The sequence below is a fragment of the Vulpes lagopus genome, chromosome X, assembly GCF_018345385.1.
Source record: "Vulpes lagopus strain Blue_001 chromosome X, ASM1834538v1, whole genome shotgun sequence".
Taxonomy (NCBI): Eukaryota; Metazoa; Chordata; class Mammalia; order Carnivora; family Canidae; genus Vulpes; species Vulpes lagopus.
This window is the reverse complement of record NC_054848.1, coordinates 11,991,956-12,018,224: the sequence shown is the minus strand read 5'-3', so window position 1 is coordinate 12,018,224 and position 26,269 is coordinate 11,991,956. Positions and strand designations below refer to the sequence as shown.

Here is a 26,269-nt window from a genome sequence, read left to right as displayed (position 1 = left end):
TTATTTATTTATTCATGAGAGACAGAGAGAGGCAGAGATACAGGCAGAGGGAGAAGCAGGTTCCATGCAGGGAGCCCGATGCAGCACTCGATCTCGGGACTCCAGGATCACACCCTGGGCCAAAGGCAGGCGCTGAACCGCTGAGCCACCCAGGGATCTCTAAGTACTAGATTCTAAGATTTGTTATAAACAAGGCTAGATCCTGACTTCTAGTTCCCCCAATGCCTTGCTGCAATTCTCCAAACTAAGGTGTTTTTTTTTTCTTTTTCTCCCTCCTTTCTGAGTTGGATTAGAACTAAAGTTTCCCTTTTCCCAAAGCCCTACAAGCAAAATATGAACGACTTGATATAAACTTAAGAGAAATCCCCGCAACAGCTCATGTGTAGACAGTCCTCATGCCTGCTATTCTATGGGCCACTCAAAGATCACCAGGGACACTCAAACTACACACCAGGAAGTTCTGGTACCACTGCCTGCTCTCACTCTGTCTGAAAGTGCTTCAAGCTTGACATCTAGAAATCTCTCCACTAGCTATCCTCAGAACTCAAAAATGGGTTTATAATTTGATTCAATCATTAACCATTGCTTTTCTTCCATTCCCATAGAAATGCCTATTGTTGAGTACCTGATTACTTGAACCAAAGGCCTAATTTTGAAAACATATCTGCATCACAGTGGAGATGAAATGAACCTAGCTGAACTGACCTATGGTCAGGACTAAGACTGGTTCATTGAGATGGACAATTTACCAGCTCAACTTTTACTGTGTGAAACTTCGGGAAAGTTTCAGAGGAGCAAACCATAGGGGCCAAGGGTAGGTTGCCCCAAGATAGGTCCCTTTGGCACGAATGTTATTTTGAGTTAAAAGCAAATAACCCCAGCAGAAAAAAAGCTTTTCAGAAAAAGCTTTGTACCTCTCCTTTAACTGCCTGCTTATTCTGGGAAGAGAGCTACTAATGGAGATTCCTCTTTACCTATGAGACTTACCTGCATAATAGGGTAATCTTTGTTTTCCAAACATCTCCTCTCACCTTTCTGATAATGATCCTCCTTCCCTTTGTATCCTCAGACCCCCTACCCTTCTCTATTGCTTATATAAGCCTCACGTTGCCTCACTATCTTTGGACGTTGCCTCACTATCTTTGGAATTTCCATGTCCATGTGGGTTCCCCTTACATAAGCTATTAAATTTGATTTCTCCTATTAATCTGTCTCATGTCAATTTGATTCTTTTTTTTTTTTAAAGATTTTATTTATTTATTCATGAGAATACACAGAGAGGAGAGAGAGAGAGAGGGGCAGAGACACAGGGAGAGGGAGAAGCAGGCTCCATGCAGGGAGCCTGACGTGGGACTCGATCCTGGGTCTCCAGGATCACGCCCCGGGCTGTAGGCAGCGCTAAACCGCTGAGCCACTGGGACTGCCCCTGTCAATTTGATTCTTGTCTGGCCAGAAGATCTTCAAAAGTAGAGGAAATACTTCCTCCCCAATGGTCCACATGATCACATCTACCCATTTCTCTCTCATTTCTTAAAATCCTACAGGCTCTAAAGATCACTTCCAGCCCCTTCTCAGACAACCCCAGACTACATTAAGCATCCCTTCATCTGCTGATATTTCTTGGCATCTATTCTCTGTACCTGCACTGCCTAATAAGGTAACCACTCATCCTGTGTGATTGTTTAAATTGAGACGTGCTATAAATGTAAAATACCTAGGGACCTTAAAGACATAATACAAAACAAAGAATGCAAAATATTTCACTTATAATTCTTATATTCATCTCATGTTAAAGTGGGCATATTTTGGATATGCTAGGTTAAATATTTTTCCTCCTCAACAAATATATAGGTAAAAATAATTTTGCCTACTTACTATATTTTATCTACATATTTGCTATATTAGAATGAGTTTCCCCCAATTTTGAGATGTAATGAACATATTATTTGTTCTCTTTTTTTTAAATTTTATTTATGATCGTCACACACAGAGAGAGAGGGAGAGAGAGGCAGAGACATAGGCAGAGGGAGAAGCAGGCTCCATGCACCGGGAGCCCGACGTGGGATTCGATCCCAGGTCCCCAGGATCGCGCCCTGGGCCAAAGGCAGGCGCTAAACCGCTGCGCCACCCAGGGATCCCTATTTGTTCTCTTTTAAAAGTGGTTATTAGAAATTATAGAATTGCCTATATGGCTCGTTGGTAGCTCACATTATTTATTCTCTGGACATTGTTGTTCTACACCCTCATTGGTTTTTACTCCTGTGCCTTGACCTGTTACTGTCCTTTTTCTTGAGATGTGCGATTTCTTCGTGTAACTGAAGATCATCCTAATAGGCCTATGGTTGGGCACAGTGATAGGATTCACCATTGCTAAGGATGATCACAAATTGTCTTCTCAGAGCATGAGAGCTGTAAAAGGCACTTTGAGGCTGAACCCAGGTAAGCGCAGCATACACATGGAGTTCTCAGCACACTAAAGCCCACAGTTCCTCGGGCTCTGTTCAGAGCTATTTGTTAGCTCCTTGTTGCTGCCAGCTTCTTGTTGCTGCCTAAACCCCTGGAGCTATTAATAATTCCAGGGGGCTCTTAATCAGCCTATTGTTTCTTAAGGTTATTTGAATGTTAATGAGAGATTCCATCTGGCACATCCTGAATCTCTATTACTTAGGGATTATCAGAGTTCTTAGTGAAGACATTGCAAAACAAAAATTTTAATACTATTGTTCTCTAGGAGTTTTGCCCTTCAAAAAATTTTTTCTTAATTAGATAATGTGAATCTTTTTTTAAAAGATTTATTTATTTATTTATTCATGAGAGACACAGAGGGAGTCATAGACATAGGCAGAAAGAGAAGCAGGCTTCCTGCAGAGAGCCTTATGTGGGTGGGACTCAATCCCAGGATCCGGGATCACTGCCTGAGCCAAAGGCAGTTTCTCAACCACTGAGCCACCCAGGCATCCCTGTTCTTCAAAATTAATTGGACAAATAACAGGAGAATTTTCTAACACAGTTCAGTTATAATACAGACCAATTCTGTCACATAGAACTTTCTCTGATGATGGAAATTTTCAATATGGTAAGTGCTAGCAACATGTAGCCATAACATTTTAATAAATGTATATTTACATGAGGGCAGCCAGGGTGGCTCAGCGGTTTAGCACCACCTTCAGCCCAGGGTGTGATCCTGGAGACCGGGATCGAGTCCCATGTCAGGCTCCCTGCATGGAGCCTACTTCTCCCTCTGCCTGTGTCTGTGCCTTTCTCTGTGTGTCTCTCATGAATAAATAAATAGTCTTTAAAAATAAATAAATAAATAAATTTATATTTACATGAAAATACACACATGGGACTAGTGGCTAGATTTTATACAGTGCCATTCTATTTCACATTGTCCTAAAAAAATATTTCTCTTCAATCTAAAAGTAGAGATCATGAACAATAAAAATCAATGAAATAATAGCAAATAGGGCCCCTGGGTGGCTAAGTCAGTTGAATGGCCTGCCTTAAGCTCAGGTCATGATCCTGGGGGGGCGGGTATCTCTGCTCAGTGAGGAGCCTGTTTCTCCCTCTCCCTCTGCCTGCTGTTCCTCCACTTGTGCTCTCTCTCTCTGTCAAATTATAAATAAAAATCTTTTTCTAATTTTTTAAAAAGATTTTTATTTATTTATTCATGAGAGACACAGGCAGAGGAAGAAACAGGCTCCATGCCAGGAGCCCGATGCAGGACTTGATCCTGGAACTTCAGGATCACGCCCTCAGCCAAAGGCAGGGGCTTAACAGCTGAGCCACCCAGGTGTCCCTATAAATAAAAACCTTAAAAAAAGAAAAAGAAATAATAACAAATAGCAAATATGTACCATTTCAATTCTAGATGATCGTTTTTATATTTAATTAGATTAAGAATTAACAATATTTTTGTTATGGTCTAAGATCTCATATTTGATTTTTTAAAGGATTTTATTAGAGAGAGAGAGAGAGAAATCAAGAGCAGGAGGGAGGGGCAAAGGCAGAGAGAGAAGGAGAAGCAGAATTATCACTGAGCAGGGAGCCCATCATAGGGCCCAATCCCAGGACCCTGAGATCATGACCCCAGCGGAAGGTAGACACCTAACCAATGGAGACACCTGGCACCCCTCATGTTTAATTTTTTAAAACTATTTCTCCATTAATTTACTTAAGGTACAGTGATTTCCCATTTGCCCTTGCCCCCACACATGCAGCATCCCCATTATCAACATCCCCCACCAGAGTAGTACATTTGTTATCATTCACGAACCTATAGTGACACATGATAACACCCAAAGTCCATAGTTTACATTGTGGTTCACTCTTGGTGTTATATATTCCACAGGTTTGGACAAATGTATATTGACCTGTATCCATCATAATATAAAGAGTATTTTCACTACCCTAAAATCCTCTGCTCCACCTATTCATCCCTCCCTATACTCTAACACATGGCAACTATTGATCTTTTTATTGTCTCCATAGTTTTACCTTTTCCAGAATGTCATACATTTGGGGTCATAGAGTACATAACTTTTTCAGATTGACTTCTTTCACTTAGTAATTTGCATTTAAAATTCTTACATTTCTTTTCAGTGAGGAACAAAATCCCATTGTCTGGCTATGCCACAGTTAAGGTATTCATTCATCCTACTGAAGGACAACTTGGCTGCTTCCAAGTTTTGGCAATTATGAATAAAGCTACGAAAAGCAGCCATGTGCGGTTTTTGTGTAGATGTAAGTATTCAACAATGCTGAACAAATAACAAGGAATATGATTGCTGGCTTGTATGGCAAGGACATATTTCATTTAAAAGAAACTGCCGGGATCCCTGGGTGGCGCAGCAGTTTGGCGCCTGCCTTTGGCCCAGGGCGCGATCCTGGAGACCCGGGATCGAATCCCACGTCGGGCTCCTGGTGCATGGAACCTGCTTCTCCCTCTGCCTATGTCTCTGCCTCTCTCTCTCTCTCTGTGTGACTATCATAAATAAATTTTTAAAAAAATTTAAAAAAAAGAAAGAAACTGCCAAGTTATCTTCCAAAATGGCTGTACCATCTTTGTATTTTCACCAGCAATGAGTAAGAATTCCTGTTGCTCCACAGCTTCATAACCACTTGGTGTTATCACTATTCTGGATTTTTGCCATTGTAATCGGTGTGTGGTGATTTTTTTTTAAAGATTTTATTTATTCTTTAGAGATACGGGCAGAGGGACAAGCAGGCTCCCTATGGGGATCCTGATGTGGGACTCAATCTCAGGATCCCGGGATCACGACCTGAGCCAAAAGCAGATGTGCAACCACTGAGCCACCCAGGTGCCCCTATCATCTTGGGTTTAATTTGCATTTCCCTGGTCACAGATCACACAGTGGGGCATCTTTTTATACTCTTATTTGCCATCTCTATATATTTGGTGAGGTGTGTGTTAATAAGGTCTCTAATCCATTTTTTAATTAGGTTTTTAAATTAGATTTTCTTATTGTTGACTGTTCAGCTTTGTTTCCTAATCTACTATAACCCTAAATTTTTCATGTGACAATTAAAATAAATGTCAGTAGAAGATATACTAAGTGAATTTGATTTTATGTTCATCTTGGGTAACAGGTGCAGGCTTTTCTCTTTATTTTATCATGTTCCAAATCCTCAAGTTAGGATTGTCAACACTGCCTGCTACTTGAGATAACAGCAAACAGCAATCTGAGTTGACAGCCAATGATTCCCTGAGAGGTGGGGAGCAGAGTGTGAAGGTGAAGCATAGAGCACAGACAGGCTCTAGTGAGACACTGCTTTCTGAATTTGCCACATCCTCCTCCTTTCTTATTCTGCTTACCCCTATCTTAAAAATGGCCAAACATCTGAGGGAGGCGCTGAGCCTATGATGATGATAAAGATGGTGATGATGAGGGCAGTGGGGGGGGGGGGGGGAGTGGGGGGTGCTCAGTGGTTTAGCACCACCTAGGGCCCAGGGCCTGATCCTGGAGACCAGGGATTGAGTCCCACGTTGGGCTCCCTGCATGGAACCTGCTTCTCCCTCTGCCTGTGTTTCTGCTTCTCTCTCTCTGTGTCTCTCATGAATAAAGTCTTAAAAAAAAAAGGCGGTGATGATGATCATCAATAGTACTAGAAGTAACCTGCCAACACAGTCCTCACACTGGGTGGCAGGTACTAGCAAAGGACTTTCCATGTTATCTTTTCTAACCCTCAATGATCTTGGGTTGTTCTTGGTCACAAGTGTGCAATGGGCCTTCTGGTGGGGTGTTAAGTTGCCAGACATGATGCATATTGTCTTTACAACTGATCAGCAGAAGGTCTGGAATTTAGGAGCAGGACATGCTCAGTGGCTCAGGGCAGCAGAGACTATAATATTCTCTCCAGTGAAAACAGGGAAGGTTGGTGTTATACGCTAAAAGCAAAATCAAATCATAATTGTTACCTGTTTTTCTTATAATTTACAAACCAGAACATCTGATGTGAAAAATTAATTAAGGAAAGTCCACATCTCCCCAAGCCACCACTTTTTGTTTTAGTCAGCATCAAAAGAAGCAAACTATCCTAAAGACATACCTATCTTGGATTTTAGACCTTCAACTTTCAACTCTCTGTTGAAAAAAGTAAAACTTTAGTAACTACATAAACATGACTAATTTTTTCCATTTTGAGCCTCAGACCACAAAATGCCAGTGTTGAGAATAAGCCAGTCCTGGTAGGATGTGGGTCTGTTGGTAGGAAGCCACACCCAGCAACCAGAAATTTATTATGACTCCAACCAGTTCATTTGAATAAAAACACTGTCATTGTTGAACAAAACCAAGTAAATTTATAATAAAAATGTATTTATGGAGGAGTTTCAAATCCTTGGATTTAGCTAGATTAGCACTACTAATTTAACAGCATTTCTTGAGATGCCTGGGTAGCTCAGCGGTTGAGTGTTTGCCTTTGGCTCCCGGCATGAACCTGGAGTCCCAGGATTGAGTCCCGCATCAGGCTCCCTGCATGGAGCCTGCTTCTCCCTCTGCCTATGCCTCTGTGTGTGTCTCTCATGAATAAATAAATAAAATCTTTAAAAAAGTAATTTAACAGCATTCTTCCTTACATTTTTTGATTATGTACATATGAAGTCAAAAGAGAACAAACCAAAAGAGAAAAAGTGGAGAAACCTAGACCTAGAAGGAATCCAACATTTGAAAAATCTGTGTCAATTCTTTTAAAATAATGGAAAATATGAAAAATTCCTCTTTAGCAATATATTAGCCATTTTACCTCTCCACATATTCAAACTCATCTCTCCACAAACACATTATTCTCTCTTATTGTCCCACTGATTCTTAAGCAGGGGCAGTTTTGTTCTCCCCAGAGCTCATTTGGTAATGTCTGCTGACATTTTTGGTTGTTACAACTGGGTGGGGGGTGCAACCGTCATCTAGCAGGTACTGGGGAGGGATGCTGCTAATCAACCTACAGTGCACACTGCACCCACAACAACACAGAATGACCTATCCCCCATGTCAGTAGTGCCTCGGTGGACAATCCCTGCATCACAGGGACACAGCAGGGAACCGGTATTTCAGGAGGGGGATGAGATGCAAGAGGTTTCAGGAAAGACCATCTGCTGCCTTGATTAATATGCTGTGTTTTTTTTTTTTTAAGATTTTATTTATTTATACAGAGAGAGAGGGGGAGGAAGAGACACAGGCAGAGGGAGAAGCAGGCTCCATGAAGGGAGCCTGAGGCGGGACTTAATCCCGGGTCTCCAGGATCACGCCCCAGGCCAAAGGCAGCGCTAAACCGCTGAGCCACCCGGGCTGCCCAATATGCTGTGTTTATGCCAGAGCCCATTTTGGTAAGCTGATCAACCAGAAGAACTCTGCAATTTGTGAGTTGAGAAAGAACATTTCAGATTGTGAAGCTACTGACCTGCTTAGAAACATTAACATGCAACTTTCAGAACGTTAAGACTCTCAGAAATAGGGCAGCCCAAATGGCTCAGCGGTTTAGCGCTGCCTTCAGCCCAGGGCCTGATCCTGGAGACCCGGGATCAAGTCCCACATCGGGCTCCCTGCATGGAGCCTGCTTCTCCCTCTGCCTGTGTCCCTGCCTCTCTCTCTCTCTGCGTGTCTCTCATGAACGAATAAATAAAATCTTTAAAAAAAAAAAAAAAGACTCTCAGAAATAATTCGCAGTCTGTGGATCAATGTTTGTAAGAAGACTGTTGCTAACAAGAACAATACAGAACAGGTTCCAAGCTATTTGAAACTGGAACACCTCTTACCCTATTTCTGCATGACATCATTTTCACATGTTAAACCTTGTCAAGAAAACGACTTTCCAAAACTTTTTATGACAATCATTTTGCAATATATGTGTATCAAATCAACACATTGCACACCTTCGACTCACACGAGGTTATGTGTCAATTATAAGCCAAAAAACTTGGGGGAAAAAGAATTTTCCACGTTTATTTTAGAAGACAAATAGAGAAGCAAGTAATTATTCTCATGGTTCTGAAGGCACACAATCCCACTCTGGAATACCACTGACACTATATGGATAAACACAGGACACATGACTGTCATGCACCCCCAACCTCTCACTCTCTTTAAAGGAGCAGTGTACTCACAGGCTCGGTTCCGGGTTTTGTATGTGCAGGTGTAGAGGCTGCAGGGCCTTGCTGGCATGAACGTGGGGATCTGGAATCTTCTCCAAAGTGACCTGCATGGAGAGGCTTGAAGAATGGCCCTCAGGCTACTCATCACCACCATGATTAGCCTGAAATCTTGCTCGGGGCCCCAAATAGCTTGTAGGAAGGTAATAACCTAGAGGCAGGAGGACAGAAGAGGGAAAGCTGTAAACAACTGAGATTGGCCATCAAGTGGAAGCCTCTAAACAGAACAACATTCAGACTAAGAGTACACACGGCAGGGGAGGGAGGCGGGAGGGTGGGGCTGAGGGGGGAATGAGTCAATAGTTTATCCACTTCTCTTCCTCAAATTTATTCGTCACCTCACTGGCAGGATCTGGATGACTGATTCAGGAGCCCTGCCTTTCCTTTAAGGTTAGCAAATATTAGAGGTCGAGAGACATCATCTTTTTATCCACAAGAATGTAAAGACTGCTTATAGTAATTTCTTAAAATTAAAAGAACATTTACTCCTTGAAATCCAAATTAGATATCCAGCATGGTGTTTACATGTAAGAAGTAACTGAAGATTAAAGCTCCTGGGTAAAAAAAAAAAAAAATAATCAATCTGTATCGGATTGCTTTTAAAAAAACACAAGGATCCATCCTCTCAAAAATAGTCATGAGGGATCCCTGGGTGGCGCAGCGGTTTGGCGCCTGCCTTTGGCTCAGGGCGCGATCCTGGAGATCCGGGATCGAATCCCACGTCAGGCTCCTGGTGCATGGAGCCTGCTTCTCCCTCTGCCTATGTCTCTGCCTCTCTCTCTCTCTCTCTCTCTCTCTGTATGACTACATAAAAAAAAATAGTCATGAGCAGTTTTGAAATCTAAGCTTAAATGCTGTGACTCTGTCAGTTGTATGTATGACACTATATCCCTTGATCATGGGGGAAATGGAGGTTAATCCTGAACTAATCTGTAAGGAGATTCAATGTGAATATTCATGTGTGACTGCATTGATGACCCCCTCTACCCCTCACAGGTCCCAAGTGAGAGTCTCAGGAGACCATGATTTCCATGGTCTTCAGAAATTACAATATTAACTTTCACTGTTTCTTTCCTGCCACACTCACCCCCTAATGCTTCTTCCACTTTTCCTGAAAACTCCCATCCCTATAGTAAGTGAGCAAACAAGGTGAGAAACAAAACGTTTTTTCCTGATTATACATTCACAGCAGTATAGATTTCAAAGCGTTTGGGGTGATTATTTGAGATACATTCTGGCAGCTGTTACGTACACTGCTTGAGCAACTGTGAGTGAGGTTTGACTGTGTGGCCCTGTGCCCTGGTGCTGCTGACCTCAGCCTCATGTCCACCCCTTGCTCTTGCCTGCACAGCAGCCACATGGACTCTGCTTCTTCCCTCTCCCGAAGCTCCCTCCAGCCTAAGGGCTTGTGCAGATGCTCCTCTTTCCCTGGACCACTTGTCCTCCATCTGCGCCTGGTTCGTTCCTCCCCTCTCCTCAGGTGCTCCGCTCCAGCATCACTTCCTAGAACCTCCCCTGACCACAGGCTCAGCCCAGCGCCCTCTTCACCTCCCTCACGGTGCTTCTTGCAGTTGAACACCTCCTCAGGAATGTACATTGTGATGCCACCTCCCCAGCACCCCAGCCCCGCGGCAGTAAGGGCCATGTCTGTCTCTGCCACAGCTGCATCTCTTGGGGACACAGGGCCTGGCACATGATGGCCACTCAGTGACCTGGGCACACTTCCTCGGTGATGGAGATGTGCATCCCGATTTCAAGGACTACAAACTGTGAAGTGCTGGCCAGCATGTTCTTGGACAGTAGGAAGGGCTCTCCCTAGAGGCCACCATCACCCAGTTGTGGGGTTACTTATACTTCTGAAACACTTTTAAATGCTTGCTGTTTCAGACGAGGGCCTCGCATCCCTACCTCTCAGAGGTGAAGGACCCCCAAAGTTCTCCCCGACCTGCAGGGGGAACACACCCGAAGATGAACCTAAGTTGGTCTCACAGGGATGGGAATTCTGCTGTAAATGCTTGCACTTCTGCACTGATTGCTATTTCCTTTGTTCCAGGAACCATGCTGGGGGCTGGGATGCAAAGCACAACAAGGCACGAACTGGACAATTCATTTCTCCCCCTTGGAGCCTCCTGAAATGCACATCATATGGCAAGGAAAACCATCCAGGACTCCTCAGGTTTTGCCTGTGGCCTACCAGAGGCCTCTCAACTGTCTGGCCATGGTGGCGGGCAAGCGGGGGCCCAAAGTCACAAAAAGAAAAATTATGAACCCTAGCAATGCTGAGCAAAGAGGCAAATGTTCTTATTTCACCCTTCCCTCCTTCACGTACTTCACTGCTTGTAATTGGCCGTGAACTAGCTCTTCTCCCCTGTACTGCTGCCCTTGACTCTGCTAGATCTGAGCTAGAGAGAAGGCTTCACCCAAGGGAAAGGAGAGAACAAAAAAATCACACCTGAGCTGTGTCCACTGAAAGCAGTAAGCAGAGTTGCTTCCTATTAGGGCCCTGAAAGGAACAAAGGAGGGCTCCGGGCAGAACCCTTTATAACCAGCAACAAGCCATGTGTCGGGACAAGTACCGCAAAGTGTGGCAAGTAGCCAGCCTCTTGGCCCGGTGCCATGCACTCTGTTGCATGCATCACTTTGCCAATGAACACACCGAACACAGGGAGCAAAGACGCATGGGCACCACATTAACAGGGACCAGTCAAAAGTTCCAAATCTCGTGGAGACTCTCGTGGAGTCATTAAACCAGAGACACCTAAGGTATGTCTGTACTGCCAGTAGATGTCAGAAATTCTCAAACCAGGTTAAAATCACTTTTGGTTATTTTTACAAGCATACTTATATGTATATATATTTGGTGGGGGGGGGGGCATGTCAGTATGTCCCTTATTTAAGACATGCAAAAGTCTGACTCAGGATTTCAAACACAGATTGATAATAAACTTTCAAGATATTATCTTGATAGTGCCTTGAGCCAACTAAAAGTCCCTCATTTTCAAATACCTTCATTAACCGAATTAACTGAGCAGGCTTAAGGAATGATGGACCATTGACTACCTCATTTCAGAATCTATTTCCTTTTTTCCCTTAATTTTTTACTTTGGCAAACCTCAAATTTGAACAGTGGAAATACTGTAATAAAACCACCTATGTACCCAACACTTTATTTCAACAATTATCTGTTGGTGGCCAAGCATGTTTTATTTATACCCTCCCTCCTACCTCCCCTCTCTGTATAACTTTGAAGCAAATGGCAGACATCTTAGAAACCTGTCCACAATTATTTTCCATAGGAAAGTATCTCCAAATTAATTTATAGTTTCTTCTCCATAAAAATCATCTGTAGGAATTAGCCTCTGGTGATAGTTTATGGACAGAATATGAAAACTATCAATTTTCCAAAATTAAAAATATCACAAAAGCCCTGTAACCCAACACTTCGTCAGTGTCCACCTACCCCTTCATGTAATCATTTCACTTTTCTCTTGATATCTCCACCCTAATCTTGGATGAGAGCTGGTATCAAGAACTGTATGCTTCTTTCTAGTCTTGTAAGACTAACTTATAAGACTTATAAATGATTGTGTAACTTATCATTTCAGATCAGCAGAGTAAAAGGATTACATGAACTGAAATATCTAAGAGGAAGGTTTAATGTACACCTTTCATCTTATGCAACAAAGAATCCAGAAACAGAGGAGCAGGAGAAACATGTGTTTAGTAACACAGTACAAGAGGTGACTGCAAATGGTGTAAGGGTTAAGAAAGCTCCCAGAAAGAACTGGTAAGTGTTGTGTAAAGGAAAGTTATTATTATTCAAATTGAGTTTGCTAGAATGCTCCCCTTGCTATAAAAGGAAATACTAAGAAAATAGAAGGCAGTTTGGGATGATTTTTAATTTCATGTTTTTTGTTTTCTTTCTGAGACAATACCATCAAACAATTCCAACTACACAGTTTTCTCTCTGATAAAATCAATTTGACAATAAATTGAAATTTTAAAAATTGCTAAGAGGCATGGGGAAACCGTGCCTGAATTCTGTGCTTCTTTCCGTTGACTTGTGTTCCTGAATTGAAGCAAAAATGAGCGATTATCTCATGCAAAGCACTGGGCTGGGTGAAGATGGAAAAAGTCATGTTTTCTCCTCTACCCCACAAGCTTGGCTGGGTGAAGATGGAAAAAGTCATGTTTTCTCCTCTACCCCACAAGCTTGCAATCTATTAAAAAAAAGTTACTAAACAAGTAACCTTTCTTGGTTTTTTAGTTATTTTTTTATCGTGTAGTAAAATATGCATAATATTCATCATTTTAACCTTTTTCAAGCATACAATTCGGTGGCATGAAATACATTCATGATGTTGTGTGACCCTCACCAGTATCTATACCTCAAACTTTTTCATCATCCTCAACATAAACTCTATACCCGTTCAACAAAAACTCCCCATTCCTCCCCACTCTCCAGGCCCCAGCAACCTCTGTTCTACTTCTGAGTCTATGTATTTGCCTATTCTAGATAGTTTAAGTGGACTCATACAATATTTTCCCTCCGAGTCTGGCTTATTGCACTTAGCATAATTAAACAAATACTTCTTAAAGGCCAGATGCGATGACAGCTCTGACTTAATTCAGTAAGAACATAGAGGGCAGAGGCTCTAAGTTTCAGGAGGGTGGGGAGCATCTGAACCATGTGTTACAGGAGACAATTTTAACAGGAGGGAGAGGTAGAGAGGGGGGGTGTGTATGAGTAATGTCAGGGATTATGAGGACATTTCCGGAGACAGGGGTATTTAGAAGTTTTAAGAGGGTAATTAGCATTGAAATGGACAGGACCTTGGTTTTATTCAGTAATCCCACTGTTAGAGGGAAGTTGGCCAACATGTGGAAAAGACTCCTTTATGTTTACAACCTAGATAGAAAAAGAGACATAGTAACTCCCAGGAAGACAATAATAAGTACAGGGATACTCAAAAGAAGGGACTTGCTCTTTTGTCCTTCAAAAGAAACATTGTAATAAAACACAGCAGAAGGCATGCTTAACTGCCAAGGGAGTTGTACAGACAAGTGGCCACGTGCGTGGCCCTGTGTAAGGGCCTGTATGGGCATCTGAGGCACGTAAGCATGGTGCCAGAGAAGTCTGGGTGAGTGATCCTTGGTCAAGCTCCACAGAGCCAGAGCTGTGGTCATGCCTTGGGGGAATGCCTCGCACTCTGCAGTCATGCTGTCTGTGCACAATGCTGGGGCTGGTGGCTGATGACACCTGGCCCAGAGAAACTGTCTCCTGCCTCTCTAGGGCTAGAGGTACACAAAAGCTCCAGAGTGCCTGCTATCACCTCGCCCTCTCCTTCATCCTCCTTTACAAAATCCACTCAGTGGTGGGTTGCATGTAGTGGTATGGAAATCTGAACCTCTGTCTGTCTCCTAAGAATGCTGCTGACCTCGCTGCAGTGGACACAGACGCTGAAGATAACTTTTTGTGTGTTTAGACAAAAAGAAAAAATCCTGTTTTGTAACAAAGCCAAGTGTATCTGAGCTTCCCACCATCCAAAGTCTGTCAGGAATATGTGCTAAGGCACTAGCCACACAGATGCCCAGATGACACACAGTTGAAGGTTTAACTGGATGGGGATTTGAGATGAACTTGAAGAATAGCAATTTCCTACAGACTGGAACACCCTCAGGTATTATTCCATATATACAGGACAGTTTCTGACAACTCCATGTCAAACACAGGACGGAACGGAGTACGCAGAATGGAGCTGGGAAGTCAGTGACAAGATTCCTTCAACCATCCCTCGTTCAATCCATCACTCTTTTATCATTTCATTCACCAGGACATCAATCAAACATCTATTAAATGCCAGACACTGGGGCAGCCTGGGTGGCTCAGCGGTTTGGCGCCGCCTTTAGCCCGGGGTGTGATCCTGGAGACCCGGGATCGAGTCCTGAGTCGGGCTCCCCACATGGAGCCTGCTTCTCCCTCTGCCTGTGTCTCTGCCCCTCTCTCTCTCTCTCTCTGTGTATCTCTATGAATAAATAAATAAAATCTTTAAAAAAAAATGCCAGGCACTGTCCTAGGATCATTGGGGGAATAAAACAAAGTTCCTACCCTTGTGGAACTTACATTCTAGTAGGGGGAGGCCAACAATAAACAGCAACGTAATATATTAAGTCAGTTGTACAGACAATTGAATTAAGTAGAGTAGGGTAAGGTAAATTTGGAGTGCCACTGGGAAAGGAGTGTTGCATTTAAAATAAACTGCTCCGGATCCCTGGGTGGCTCAGAGGTTTAGCGCCTGCCTTCGGCCCAGAGCATGATCCTGGAGTCCCGGGATGGAGTCCCACATGGGGCTCCTTGCATGGAGCCTGCTTCTCCCTCTGCCTCTGTCTCTGCCTCTCTCTCTGTGTCTCTCATGAATAAATAAATAAAATATTTAAAAAATATATAATATAATAAACTGCTCAAAGGAGGCCTTATTGAAAATTGGGCAAAAGATTGAAGAAAATGAAGGAATTAGTAATAAGGCTATCAGCAGGAAGGATACTCCAGGAAGAGGGAATTGCCTGTGCAAAGACTGAAGTGGGGACGTGTCTGGCACATACAAAGGGACAGTAAGGCGGCCAGCATGGCAGGAATAGTGTACTAGGAGGAGGGTAGCAGGAGATAAAGTGGAGAGGTAATGCATGCCAGATCGTATAGATTTCTAGGCCACTGTAAAGGGTTTTTTTCTCTAACTCAGGATTTCTCAATCTTGACATTATTGACATTTGACCAGGTAACTCTGTTTTGAAGTTGCTCTATACATTGTAGGGTGTTGAGCAGCATCCCTGGCCTCTACCCATTAGATGCCAGTGAGTGGCACCCTCCCTCCAATTGTGACAACCAAAAATGTCTCCAAACACTGCAGATGTGCCTTGGGAAAGGTGAATCACCTCTAATTGGAAACCACTGCTCTCAGTGAAATGGGGACACAGTGCAGTTTTGGGAGCACAAAAGGGGCACCATCTGATTTATTTTTTTAAAAGATCATTCAGGCTGCCCTACTGGAAATCAACTGGGATGGGAAGCAAGAAGGGAGCAGGGAGATCATTCAGGAAAATCCAGGGTCTTGGAACAAAGGATATCTGGGACGCCTGGGTGGCTGAGTGGTTGAGCTTCTACCTTCAGCTCAGGTCATGATCATGGGGTCCTGGGATCAGGTCCCACATTGGGCTCCCCCAGGGAGCCTATCTTCTTCTTCTGCCTATGTCTCTGCCTCTCTCTATATGTCTCTCATGAATAAATAAATAAAATCTTTAAAAAAAGAAAAGATGTCATAGTGGAGGTGGTGAGAAGTGCCTGGGTGTTGGCTATATCTTGGAGAGACTGCCAGTGAGATGAGAAAGAAAGGAGTCAAAGATGGCTAGAAGATTCTCGACCTAATCAACTGGTAGGATGGGGTTGCCATGAACGAAGAGGAGGACCACAGTGTGCAGTAAAGGTTTTGGGTGGGACATCAGTAGCTCAGATTTGGGCATGTAGGGCAGCCCAGGTGGCTCAGTGGTTTAGCGCTGCCTACAGCCCAGGATGTGATCCTGGGGACCTGGGATCGAGTCCCACGTTGGGCTCCCTGCATGGAGACTGCTTCTCCCTCTGCCTGTCTCTGCCTCTCTCTTTCTCTCTCTGTGTCTCTCATGAATGAATAGACGGAATCTTAATTTTAAAAAAAAGATTTGGGCATGTGAGTTTGAGATGAAATTCCAGTAATCCAAGTGAGACAATATGAAACTGACCCAGGAGAATAACAGTAGTAATGCACCACAGATCTTTGTATTCAAGAGATTACCATTTTGGTGAAAAACACAAGATTTGGCACTCAACCAGAAGAGAGAAAAGGGAGGAAAGTGAAGAAGGCCCTGTGACTTTATGAATGGATGATGCTGGTGGTAGAATGAGGATGAATGCCTGAAGAGAGAAACAAGCTGGCAAAAGGAGCAAGTGGGAAGGAAAAGATGACAGTCTTTCTGCTAATCCTATGGATTTGAGGTCCAAGGGGGCAGTGAGAGGAAAAGTCTAGAAGAGTTGCCAGGGCAGCTATGCTGCTCAGGAGAGATCACGAGGCTAGAGAGAGAAGGAAAATCCCCACCTCTTCCCCAAGGAGTAGCAGGTGTATAGAGGGAGACTGACAAAATGGAGTAAGGCAGCCAAGAGACAGAAGGAGCAAAGACAATCAAGGAAGGAATAGAGCATGGAAGGTCAGCGGTGAGGAAGGTTCGAGGAAAATCCAAATAAACAGAAACTCAATTTAGCTAATGCTAGGCTATAATACCTATAGCCAGACATGAGGTTATTTACACTAAAGCCTAATGCCAATCCACTCTGTTACATTAAAATTATAATTTATTGGTAGGTGGTTATTTAAATGTACCTATGGATCTCATAAAACCTAAGCTTGTAAAACCACAAATAATATTTACCAAACATTATCCATAACAATGAACTACTAGCATACATTACAAGATTTCACAGAAAATTTCCTTACTTAAGTTTGTTTTTAAGATGGGACCGTAGCCTGGATGGGTCTTATGAGTGCTAAGCCTTTTGTACTGTATGCCTCTGCTATCATTGATTATTTATATATGTCCTTGGCTTTTACTAACATGTCCTTTATCTGCTGTTTTGCAGACTTAGAAATGTGTGAAAAAAGAAAAATTCTAAAAGCCTTTAAAGAATCATTCATAAATTATGTATTCATTAAATGACAGATGGAGCTGAGCATTGAACAACACAGCTGCACTTACTTATATGTGGGTTTTTTTTCCCCAATTAATACAGTATAGTATAGTACTGTAAATGTATTTTCTCTTCCCATGATTTTCTTTATTTTTTTTAAGAGTTTATTTATTTATTCATGAGAGACACAGAGAGAGAGAGAGGCAGAGACACAGGCAGAGGGAGAAGCAGGCTCCATGCAGGGAGCCCGACGTGGGACTCAATCCTGAGTCTCCAGGATCACACCCCGGGCTGAAGGCAGCGCTAAACCGCCGAGCCACCCGGGCTGACCTTCCCATGATTTTCTTAATCATATTTTCTTTTCTCTCACTTACTGTATTGTAAGAATATAGTATATAATACATATAACATAAAAAATAGGTGATAACTGATTGTTATTGGTAAGGTTTTTGATCAACAGCAGGCTATTAGTAGTTATGTTTTGGGGGAATCAGGTTTTAGGTAGAGTTTCAACTGGGCAGGGGGTCAGTGCCCCTAATCCTGTGCTGTTCAAGGGTCAACTGTAGTTTGCACTCTGCCCAATTAAACCATTTCTATGTATGCAAAACAGATGGGAAAAAAGTAGTCTAACCAAAGGTTACAATCACATTGAAAAAAATTCTTTGATTCTCATCAGACTGTCCATTTTCTCACCTCCTGAGCTCAAAGGAAGCCAGTCTTTTGCAATGCCCTGAAATGTAAACGAGAGGTTATGCTGTCAGGTCCCAACTCAGAAAGTTGAGCTTCTTCCTCTCACCTACTTCTTCACCAAGACCATGATCCCAATCTGGGGTTGCCAGAGGTTTCAAAATACATTTGTAGTAACTGTTTTGTGTGCTGCAACTAAGTGCCCCAGTGCTGCCAGTGAGATGAAATGAATTTTCCTCCTCCCACCAGATTTCCAAAATATTCAAGTTCACTCATTCACTCACAATTCACTCAATCTTTATTGAGTCCCAGTGGTGAGTGGTCACAACGTTTTGCCTGGCTCCAGGGAGAACAGGGCAGGCGTGTACAGGCCCAGAGAATGATGCCCTTACTGATCCTGGCCTTTCAGGGAATTTCAATGCTGGTTCTGACAATAAAAATTATCTGAGAAAGGCCCCAGGTAGCGGAAAGTTTTTCCAACATATCCATGAACAGGGACCATTTTGACTGGTGTGCAGAGGCAGATAAGGGGTAGGGTCTGGTGCAGCTTCCCTCATGAGGGAAATCTGGCTACTCCACACTTATTGCAGCAAGGTTTTTAATAGGAGAGAGGACATGGCCAGATTAGCAGTAAAGGACGAAGAAGGAGAAGCAGAAAGCAGCGTAGTTTTCAGTGGTTAGGAGAGAACAGGTTCTAACCCAGTTAAGGTGTACACATTAACTTCTTGTATTTCTCAAACTTTCCCTGGGAAAATACAGAAGAGGGGAGGGCACTTACATTCATATTAAGGAGCTGCCACCAGCCTTAAGGTAGTAGCATTTAATACCGAATGCCACAAAGACTCTTAACTATCAAAAATGTACTTCAGAGGTTCTCCTTCAGTTCTGGGGCGGGGCACAGAACAAAAAGGCCAGAAGTAATTGCGGAATAGAAAAGGCTCAGATTTGTCCACGTGACATAGCTGTGATGCTGCTCCCCTGGCTTGGAGGTGGCTGTGACTCTGTCCATAGACCCTGGTACAGTCGGGGGTGGGGGATGGGGGGAATACAATCCAGAGCCAAGTTAGTCCCAGCTTGTCGCGCCTCGGTTGTTGTAGCCGAACTGCAGTATCCGATTTTGTAGCCCTTACTCCTGTGTCCAGAGGACTGGACTTTCTTGAGTTAATTCACATCCAACCACTCCTGGTAACACCCCCTCTTAGGGAAGTGCCCTCACGCACGGGACACCCCCCCCCCCGCCAAATTCCCTCAGACAGCTGTTCTCCGACAAGTGCAATGGCACCCTAAGGAAGGTGCAGCCACCCGGTGGGTGACTCCCCCAGTAGAAGGGGGTTGCGGGGCGGGGTGGGGGAGAGCGACGCCGCGCCGAGACCCCCGCAACACTCACAGGACCAACAGCTGTGCGCTCAGGCTTGGCGGGGCGAGGCGGCGGGGTGTGAGGACGGTCCCGGCCCTCCCTGAGCCCGCTTGTCCCCGCTGTGGCCGCCACCCCAGTCGGCCACCGGCCCTTACCTTAGCGTTTCGCCGGAGCGCGAACCTCGGCAGCTAGCTGGAGCCCGGGACCCGCCGCAACTGCGCTGGGCCATCATAGCCACGCCCCGTCTTCACGCCCCACAGCCCAGGCCACGCCCCTCCCCTCCAGGCCTCCCCTCTTGGGGCCGGGACCACGCCCCCTCGCGTCCTTTCGCACCGCCCTGGCCACGCCCCTCCAGGCCCAGCGGTCCGCGGCCGCGGCCGGGCCGCGCCCCTCCCGTCGCAGCCACGCCTCCTCGCCCGGGCCACGCCCCCGGGCTCCTTCCCCCCCCACCCCCTCCGGCCGGCTGGGCTTGCTCCGGGGATCCCGGGTCGCGTGGGCGGCCTCCCTCGTCTCCCTCGTCTCTAGAGAAACCCTCCTGGGTCTGGGAACTGAGCGCCGGCGACATTTTGTCCGGTGAAATCAGACTGCAGGCTTAAGAGCCTCGTCTAGAGAATGACTTTCCTCGGGTTTCTCCCATTTCCAAACATCAATACTGAAGGTAGTACTGAGAGCAGGTGGCTCAGGAGGGAAACACAAACATTGGACGAGTCCCACAACTCTGTCCCTTCCTGTTGTTTTCATGACCGCTTTACCCGAGTTTCTTGCGGCCAGTTTCCATGTCTGATCTCGAATTTGGAGCTGCTCCTTCCAGGCACTTTTCACATCCTCTAAACCAGAACGATGGACCAATGTTCCTTCTAGTCCCTCACCAACCTTAAGTGCTACACAGAAGAGTGGAGCAAACACAACTCCTCTATTTCCTGATACCTCCTTCAGAGGCCCTGGCTTGAGCACCCAGTGAGCTCTGGCTGTCGCCGGCCTGTGGAGACACCGCCACACTGACGCTGAAACTCTGGTTGCAGCCCTGTGTGCACCCTGACATCACTCTGCTAGCCTTATTCTCTCCACTTACAACTCTAGGTTCACAAGAGAAATATGAAGGTTATAACCAGCTTTTCTACCCCTGTGCAGAAATCTCTGATTCACTCATTCATTCATTCAAATCCTATTTTTTGAGTACATGCTCCCCTAATAAAGAAGATAACCTTCAAGGAGCTTATAGTCTAAAGTTGTCCCAAGTTGGGTTTGGATGTGACAAGAAATGATGAGAAAGAGAAGGTGTAGCAAGGGATTGATAGGTGCAAAAGCATTTGGTAAGCACATGTCTTCCTGATTTGATTCGTAGGAACTTTTTTGGGTAGCAAACATAGGAAGTCAGTTTTATAGGACTTGGTACACTTCTTCACACTATAAATTCTCAATAAATATTCACTGAATACTTAACCCTTTTCACATGTGTGGAAACATAACATTTCTTTGCTCTCAGCAGTAAGATTTGCTACATTTATTTCTTCATATGCCAGGGATACATATTTTATGATAGCATATGTAGTCACTTTTTCTTTTCTTTCCACTCCATTCTATTTCTGGCTTGAAGATAGTGGAAATATTTAAAATGCTGCGCTACAAAGAACACAGAGAAAAGAACAACTTTTAACAGAACAGTCTTATTAAGGTCATCCAGACCCTAAGAACCCTGCCTCATTTATAAAATGTTTCAACTGTCACTCATTTTTGCCTAAAAAAATGAACTCACCGAAATTGGCTCAAATACAGCCTGTATAAACTACTGAGATGATTTCTATAGTGAGTTCTACATCACCTTCCTCCACAAATAATCTGAGGCAGCTTATTAAAATATTGACATTACTGGATAAAACAAATAGCTGAAGGAGCCAGGGAAAGGGGAACTTAATGTAAGGAAAATAAAGCAGCCAACGATATAAGATTAGCCTTTCAGTATACAGGCCACCAGATCCAGAACAGTTGTTTAATTTGGGACAAATATTTGCCCCTAAGCTTTTGAACAGCATCAGAAACGAGGAAATACCGAACGTTTTAAGGTTTTCCAGTGTTCTTAAGATAAAATCAATCTTTTAGATATTTTTAGAAACACATCTTTTTTCTTGAATTTTAGCCCTGAGAAAAATCCTGTTTTCTCATATAGAGAGGATGTAGTGAGCTAAGTGGGAAATAAGTGTTGTGAGGAGTTAAACACAGGTCCTCTCAATGTAAGCTGTTGGCACAATCCCAAAGCACACCGTTTTAAATCAATTCTATGAGCCATCAAAACTTTTCTGTTTATCCAAGTACGCAGGCCAATAGATTTCAACTCATATGTCAAGTTTGAGGTGTTTGTCGGGGCTTCCTGAATAACTGTGTTGAGCTTTGTAGCTTTCTCTAGGATTGGAAGGAAAAAGTTCTGTGACTAATTAGCAAAGTCTGTCATGGGTGCGGGCTGGATGAGTGGCTGCATGCAAAAACCTATCTGACAGCTTCGATTTGCAGAAATAGAGGTCTCTGCATGCAGAACTTTTGTGTAGTAGTCACTCCAAGTCAACAATTCTCATTATAGGACTTTTGATAAATATCCAACAGTGGAGTTCGTTATCCTTTCTCTCTCTCTCTCTTTTTTTTAAGATTTTATTTATTTATTCATGAGAGACACAAAGAGGGAGAGAGAGGGGCAGAGACACAAACAGAGGGAGAAGCAGGCTCCATGTAGGGAGCCCGATGTGGGACTCGATCCCGGGACTCCAGGATCAGGCCCTGGGCCAAAGGCAGGCGCTAAACCACTGAGCCACCCAGGGATCCCTCGTTAGCCTTTCTCAATCTCTCCCACCCACACCAGTCTCCCCTGTTCTTCCCTGTCTCAGCGCATTTCCTTTGCTGTTCCCATCATTTGGACCACTCTTTACTAGATTTATATGACTGTTTTTTTCTCAACATTCAGCTGTCAGCTAAAAGGTTGTCCCTTTAGAGCTGTCTTTCCCGACAACCAAATTTGAAGTTGTATCCAGAGCCTCTCCATCTGCACTGAACGTGAGGGTCACCTGGAGATCCTGTTACAATGCATATCTGACTCTGATTCTGGAGTGTGACCTGAGATTGTGCATTTCAAGCAATTGCTCTGGAGATGCAAACCTGATGTTCCACAAAACACGCTTTAAGTAGCCGCCCCATTTCTCTATCTCTGTTACATTATCTGTTTCATTTTCCTCATGGGGTGTCTCACAACGTGCAACTATTTATTTTCTGGTTTGTATATTGGATTGTTTGTGGGTTGGTTGTTTACTAAATGTAAATTCCCTAAGAGCTGGGACTTGGACCAGTTTGTTCAACACTGTATTCCCAGCACTTAACACAGTACTGGCCCACTGGTAGGGGCTCCGTAAATATCGGTGAATAAGTGATGTTCAAGGTTCATCCATTTCTTCATCTCTTCAGTTCCTGCTTATTGAATACTTAACTGCTCATTTACATACCAGGAAATAGACTATAAAGGAAAAATGGCAGTGCTCCTCAAGTTCCAGTTCAGGAACTGCTAGTTACTGGCCCAAGCGGAAATAAGAAACTTGAACCAGAATGTAAATCTGATATGTCATTAAACACAGTGCTCAGTTAAGAGGGCTTTTTTTTCATGGCAAGGCTTTCTTGATGACAGAAGCAATGAGTTGCTTTTCCTCCCAGAGCAAGAAACTCTGGGGAGAAGGAAAGATTTTAAGCGATAACAGAGAATGATGGGAGAGACAAAGAATTTGGGGAGACCAGGTGTGATGCTTAATTTTCTGTTTCAACTTGGTCAGGCCATAATGTTTAGATATTCTGTCAACATTATTCTAGATGTTACTATTAAAGTTTTTTTTTTTTTTTCCGGGGCCTGGGGTGGGGTGGGGGGGATGAGATTAACATTTGAATTGGTAGACTTTGAGTACAGCAGATTACTCTTCATATTGTGAGTGAGCCCCCAACCAATCAATTGAGAGCCTTAATAGAACAAAGCCTGACCTCCTCTGGAGGAATTTTGCCAGCCAACTGTTTGGACTCAATTCTACTCTGAGTCCCAGCCTGCAAGCTTACTGCAGATTTTGGACTTAACAACTCCATTATCATTTGACCCAATTCCTTAAAAGCAATCTTCCTGTCTGTCTGTCTCTCTCTATATATACATATCTTGTTTATTTAGTTTTTCTGCAGAACTCTGACTAATACACAAGCTATTACAGAAAAGACTGAGAGCTGGCCCCTTCACCTTGGCCTTGGCACCTGAGCTCAGTCCTAGTCCACGGGATACTCCCTTGGCTTCTCCTCTGATCCTTCATGGCTATTCCCATTCCTCTTAAGTTATGCCTCTACTCTGGCTGACTGGACTTTTCTTACCCGAGCCTCTACCCATCCCTTCCCCCTGCCATACTCCTCCTTTTCCTAGTCAACCCTGGTGCTCCACCGTGGCCACCACAGCCTGGTAAAGCTCCTAACATTCCATCTAGGCCATGTCCTTTTCCTTCTTATTGCCACAAGCTAGGCCCTCTGATCAAAGTGGTGACCACACAGCTACTACCAGAGCCATGAACCCTGCACATCTAAATAGAGATGCCCACTACCAAGGCACCACAAAGAACCTTGGGAAACATACAATTAAAACAAAAAATATGGGGCACCTGGGTGGCTCAGTCCATTAAGCATCTGCCTTGGGCTCAGGTCATGATGTCAGGGGCCTGGGATCTGTTCAGCGTGGAGTCTGCTTCTCCCTCTCCCTCTCCTTCTATGCCCTCCCTCCCTCTCTCTCAAATAATTAAAATCTTTATTAGGAAAACAGATAATACATGAAACAGAGAATTGTCATTAAGAACAGAAATATGGGGATCCCTGGGTGGTGCAGCGGTTTGGTGCCTGCCTTTGGCCCAGGGCGCGATCCTGGAGACCCGGGATCAAATCCCACATCGGGCTCCCGGTGCATGGAGCCTGCTTCTCCCTCTGCCTGTGTCTCTGCCTCTCTCTCTCTCTCTGTGACTATCATAAATAAATAAAAAAATTTTTTTTAAAAAAGAACAGAAATATGTGAGATGCAGGCATTTTGAAAGAGAGAAGGAATTGTGGGAAAAACAAGGTCTGTGGGAGAGACTGAGAATTCACCCTTTGTGCTTGCCTGTCTTTTCTGCTTTGCCACCTTTGTTCCTCCATGACTACCATGCCTCCACCCGGCTGCCCACTTTTCCCACCCACTTTTCCCACTATGGCCATTCCTCAGATGGTTCCATGCCACCTTGCTCTCCATTCACAGCCACTCTGTGCTGCATCATTGCCGTGCTTCCTGCCTAGGACCCACAGATAATTATAGGAAACATCAAATTAGAAGAGAATTCTGGGAGAGAAAGACAGTTGTTGGAGAGAATGAAGCATTTTGGGAGAGAACAGAGAATTCTGGGCAAAAACAGAATTGTGGGGAGACCTCTAGATGGCATAATTGTTGAAGAGCATGGAAGACTGGGAGAAAACAATCATGAGAGACATGAAGGATTGGGAAGAACATGGAGGATGGTTGTGGGAGACAACAAGAATTGTGGGAGAGACAGGAATTGTGGGAAAAACAAGGTATTTTGTGGGGGGGAAAACAAACAATTCACCTCCTCCTGAAGTATTCATACCCTTACCCATGCCTCTCCTGCAAGACCACCCCTAACCTTCTGGCCATGCCCTCACACTATGACTCATGCCCTCTTTCCTAGGTTATGCAAATTTTACTCCTTCATGACCACACACCTCTATTGGGCAGGCCTCCTATGTTGGTAGGGACTCCGTAAATATCGGTGAATAAGTGATGTTCAAGGTTCATTGATTTCTTCATCTCTGATGCTTAATTTTATGTTCTTGTTCTTCTACCCAACTGTCCTGTATGGGCCATGCCTTTCATCTTCTGGCCATGCCTGTCTGAGTCATATCCCACCCTCCTAAGCCACGCTACTTCCAGCACCACAATGCCTTTCTTGCTGGGGCCACATGCAGTTGTTGTCCATGATCACACCCCTGTGCTATCATAGTTGTGCCTCTTACCTGCATGCTGATAAGAATTGTAGGAAAGAACAACCAATGGATGGGTCAGTAAAGAAATTTAAAAAGTTAAAAATATTTTGAGACAAAAAAATATTTTGAGATAAATGAGAATAGAAATACAACATGCCAACATTTACGGGATGCAGCAAAAGCAGTTCTAAGAGGGAAGTTCATTTATTTATTTATTTTTAAATATTTTATTTATTTATTCATGAGAGACACAGAGAAAGGCAGAGATATAGGCAGAGGGAGAAGCAGGCTACATGGGGGGAGCCCGACGTGGGACTCGATCCTAGGACTCCAGGATCACGGCCTGAGCTGAAGGCAGACACTTAATTGCTGAGCCACCCACGCGTTCCTAGAGGGAAGTTTAGACTGATAGATACCAACATTAAAAAATAAGAAAAATCTCAAACACCCTAACTTTATACCTCACAGAACTAGAAAAAGAACAACAAATGAAGCCCAAATTTAGAAGGAAAGACAAAGAGAGAAGAAATAAATGAAACAGAGACTAACAAGACGATAGAAAAGATAAATAAAACTAAGAGCTGGCACATTGAAATGATAAATTGACAACTGAGGTAGACTCACCAAGAAAAGATGAGAGGGCTCAAGTAAATAAAATCAGAAATGAGAGAGGAGACAACACAACTGATACAATAGAAATACAATGAAAAAAATAAAATAAAAAAATAAAAAGAAATACAATGGATCATAAGAGACTACTATGAACAATTACATGTCAACAATTTGGACAACCTAGAATAAATGGATCAATTCCTAGAAA

At 43.8% G+C, this 26,269-nt stretch overlaps 1 protein-coding gene across 1 annotated transcript in view; it reads right to left on the bottom strand.

Annotated features, from left to right (window-relative positions):
* Positions 1-19,714, bottom strand: part of CA5B (carbonic anhydrase 5B) — a 59,918-nt gene extending 40,204 nt beyond the window's left edge. Inside the window, exons 1-2 of the mRNA XM_041741529.1 lie at positions 19,581-19,714; positions 8,624-8,819 (exon numbers count right to left, since the gene is read on the bottom strand). Of these exons, the coding sequence (XP_041597463.1) occupies positions 8,624-8,765 (142 nt within the window). The 5' untranslated portion in view covers positions 8,766-8,819; positions 19,581-19,714. The remainder of the gene's footprint in view (positions 1-8,623; positions 8,820-19,580) is intronic.
* Positions 19,715-26,269: the final 6,555 nt, after the last annotated feature.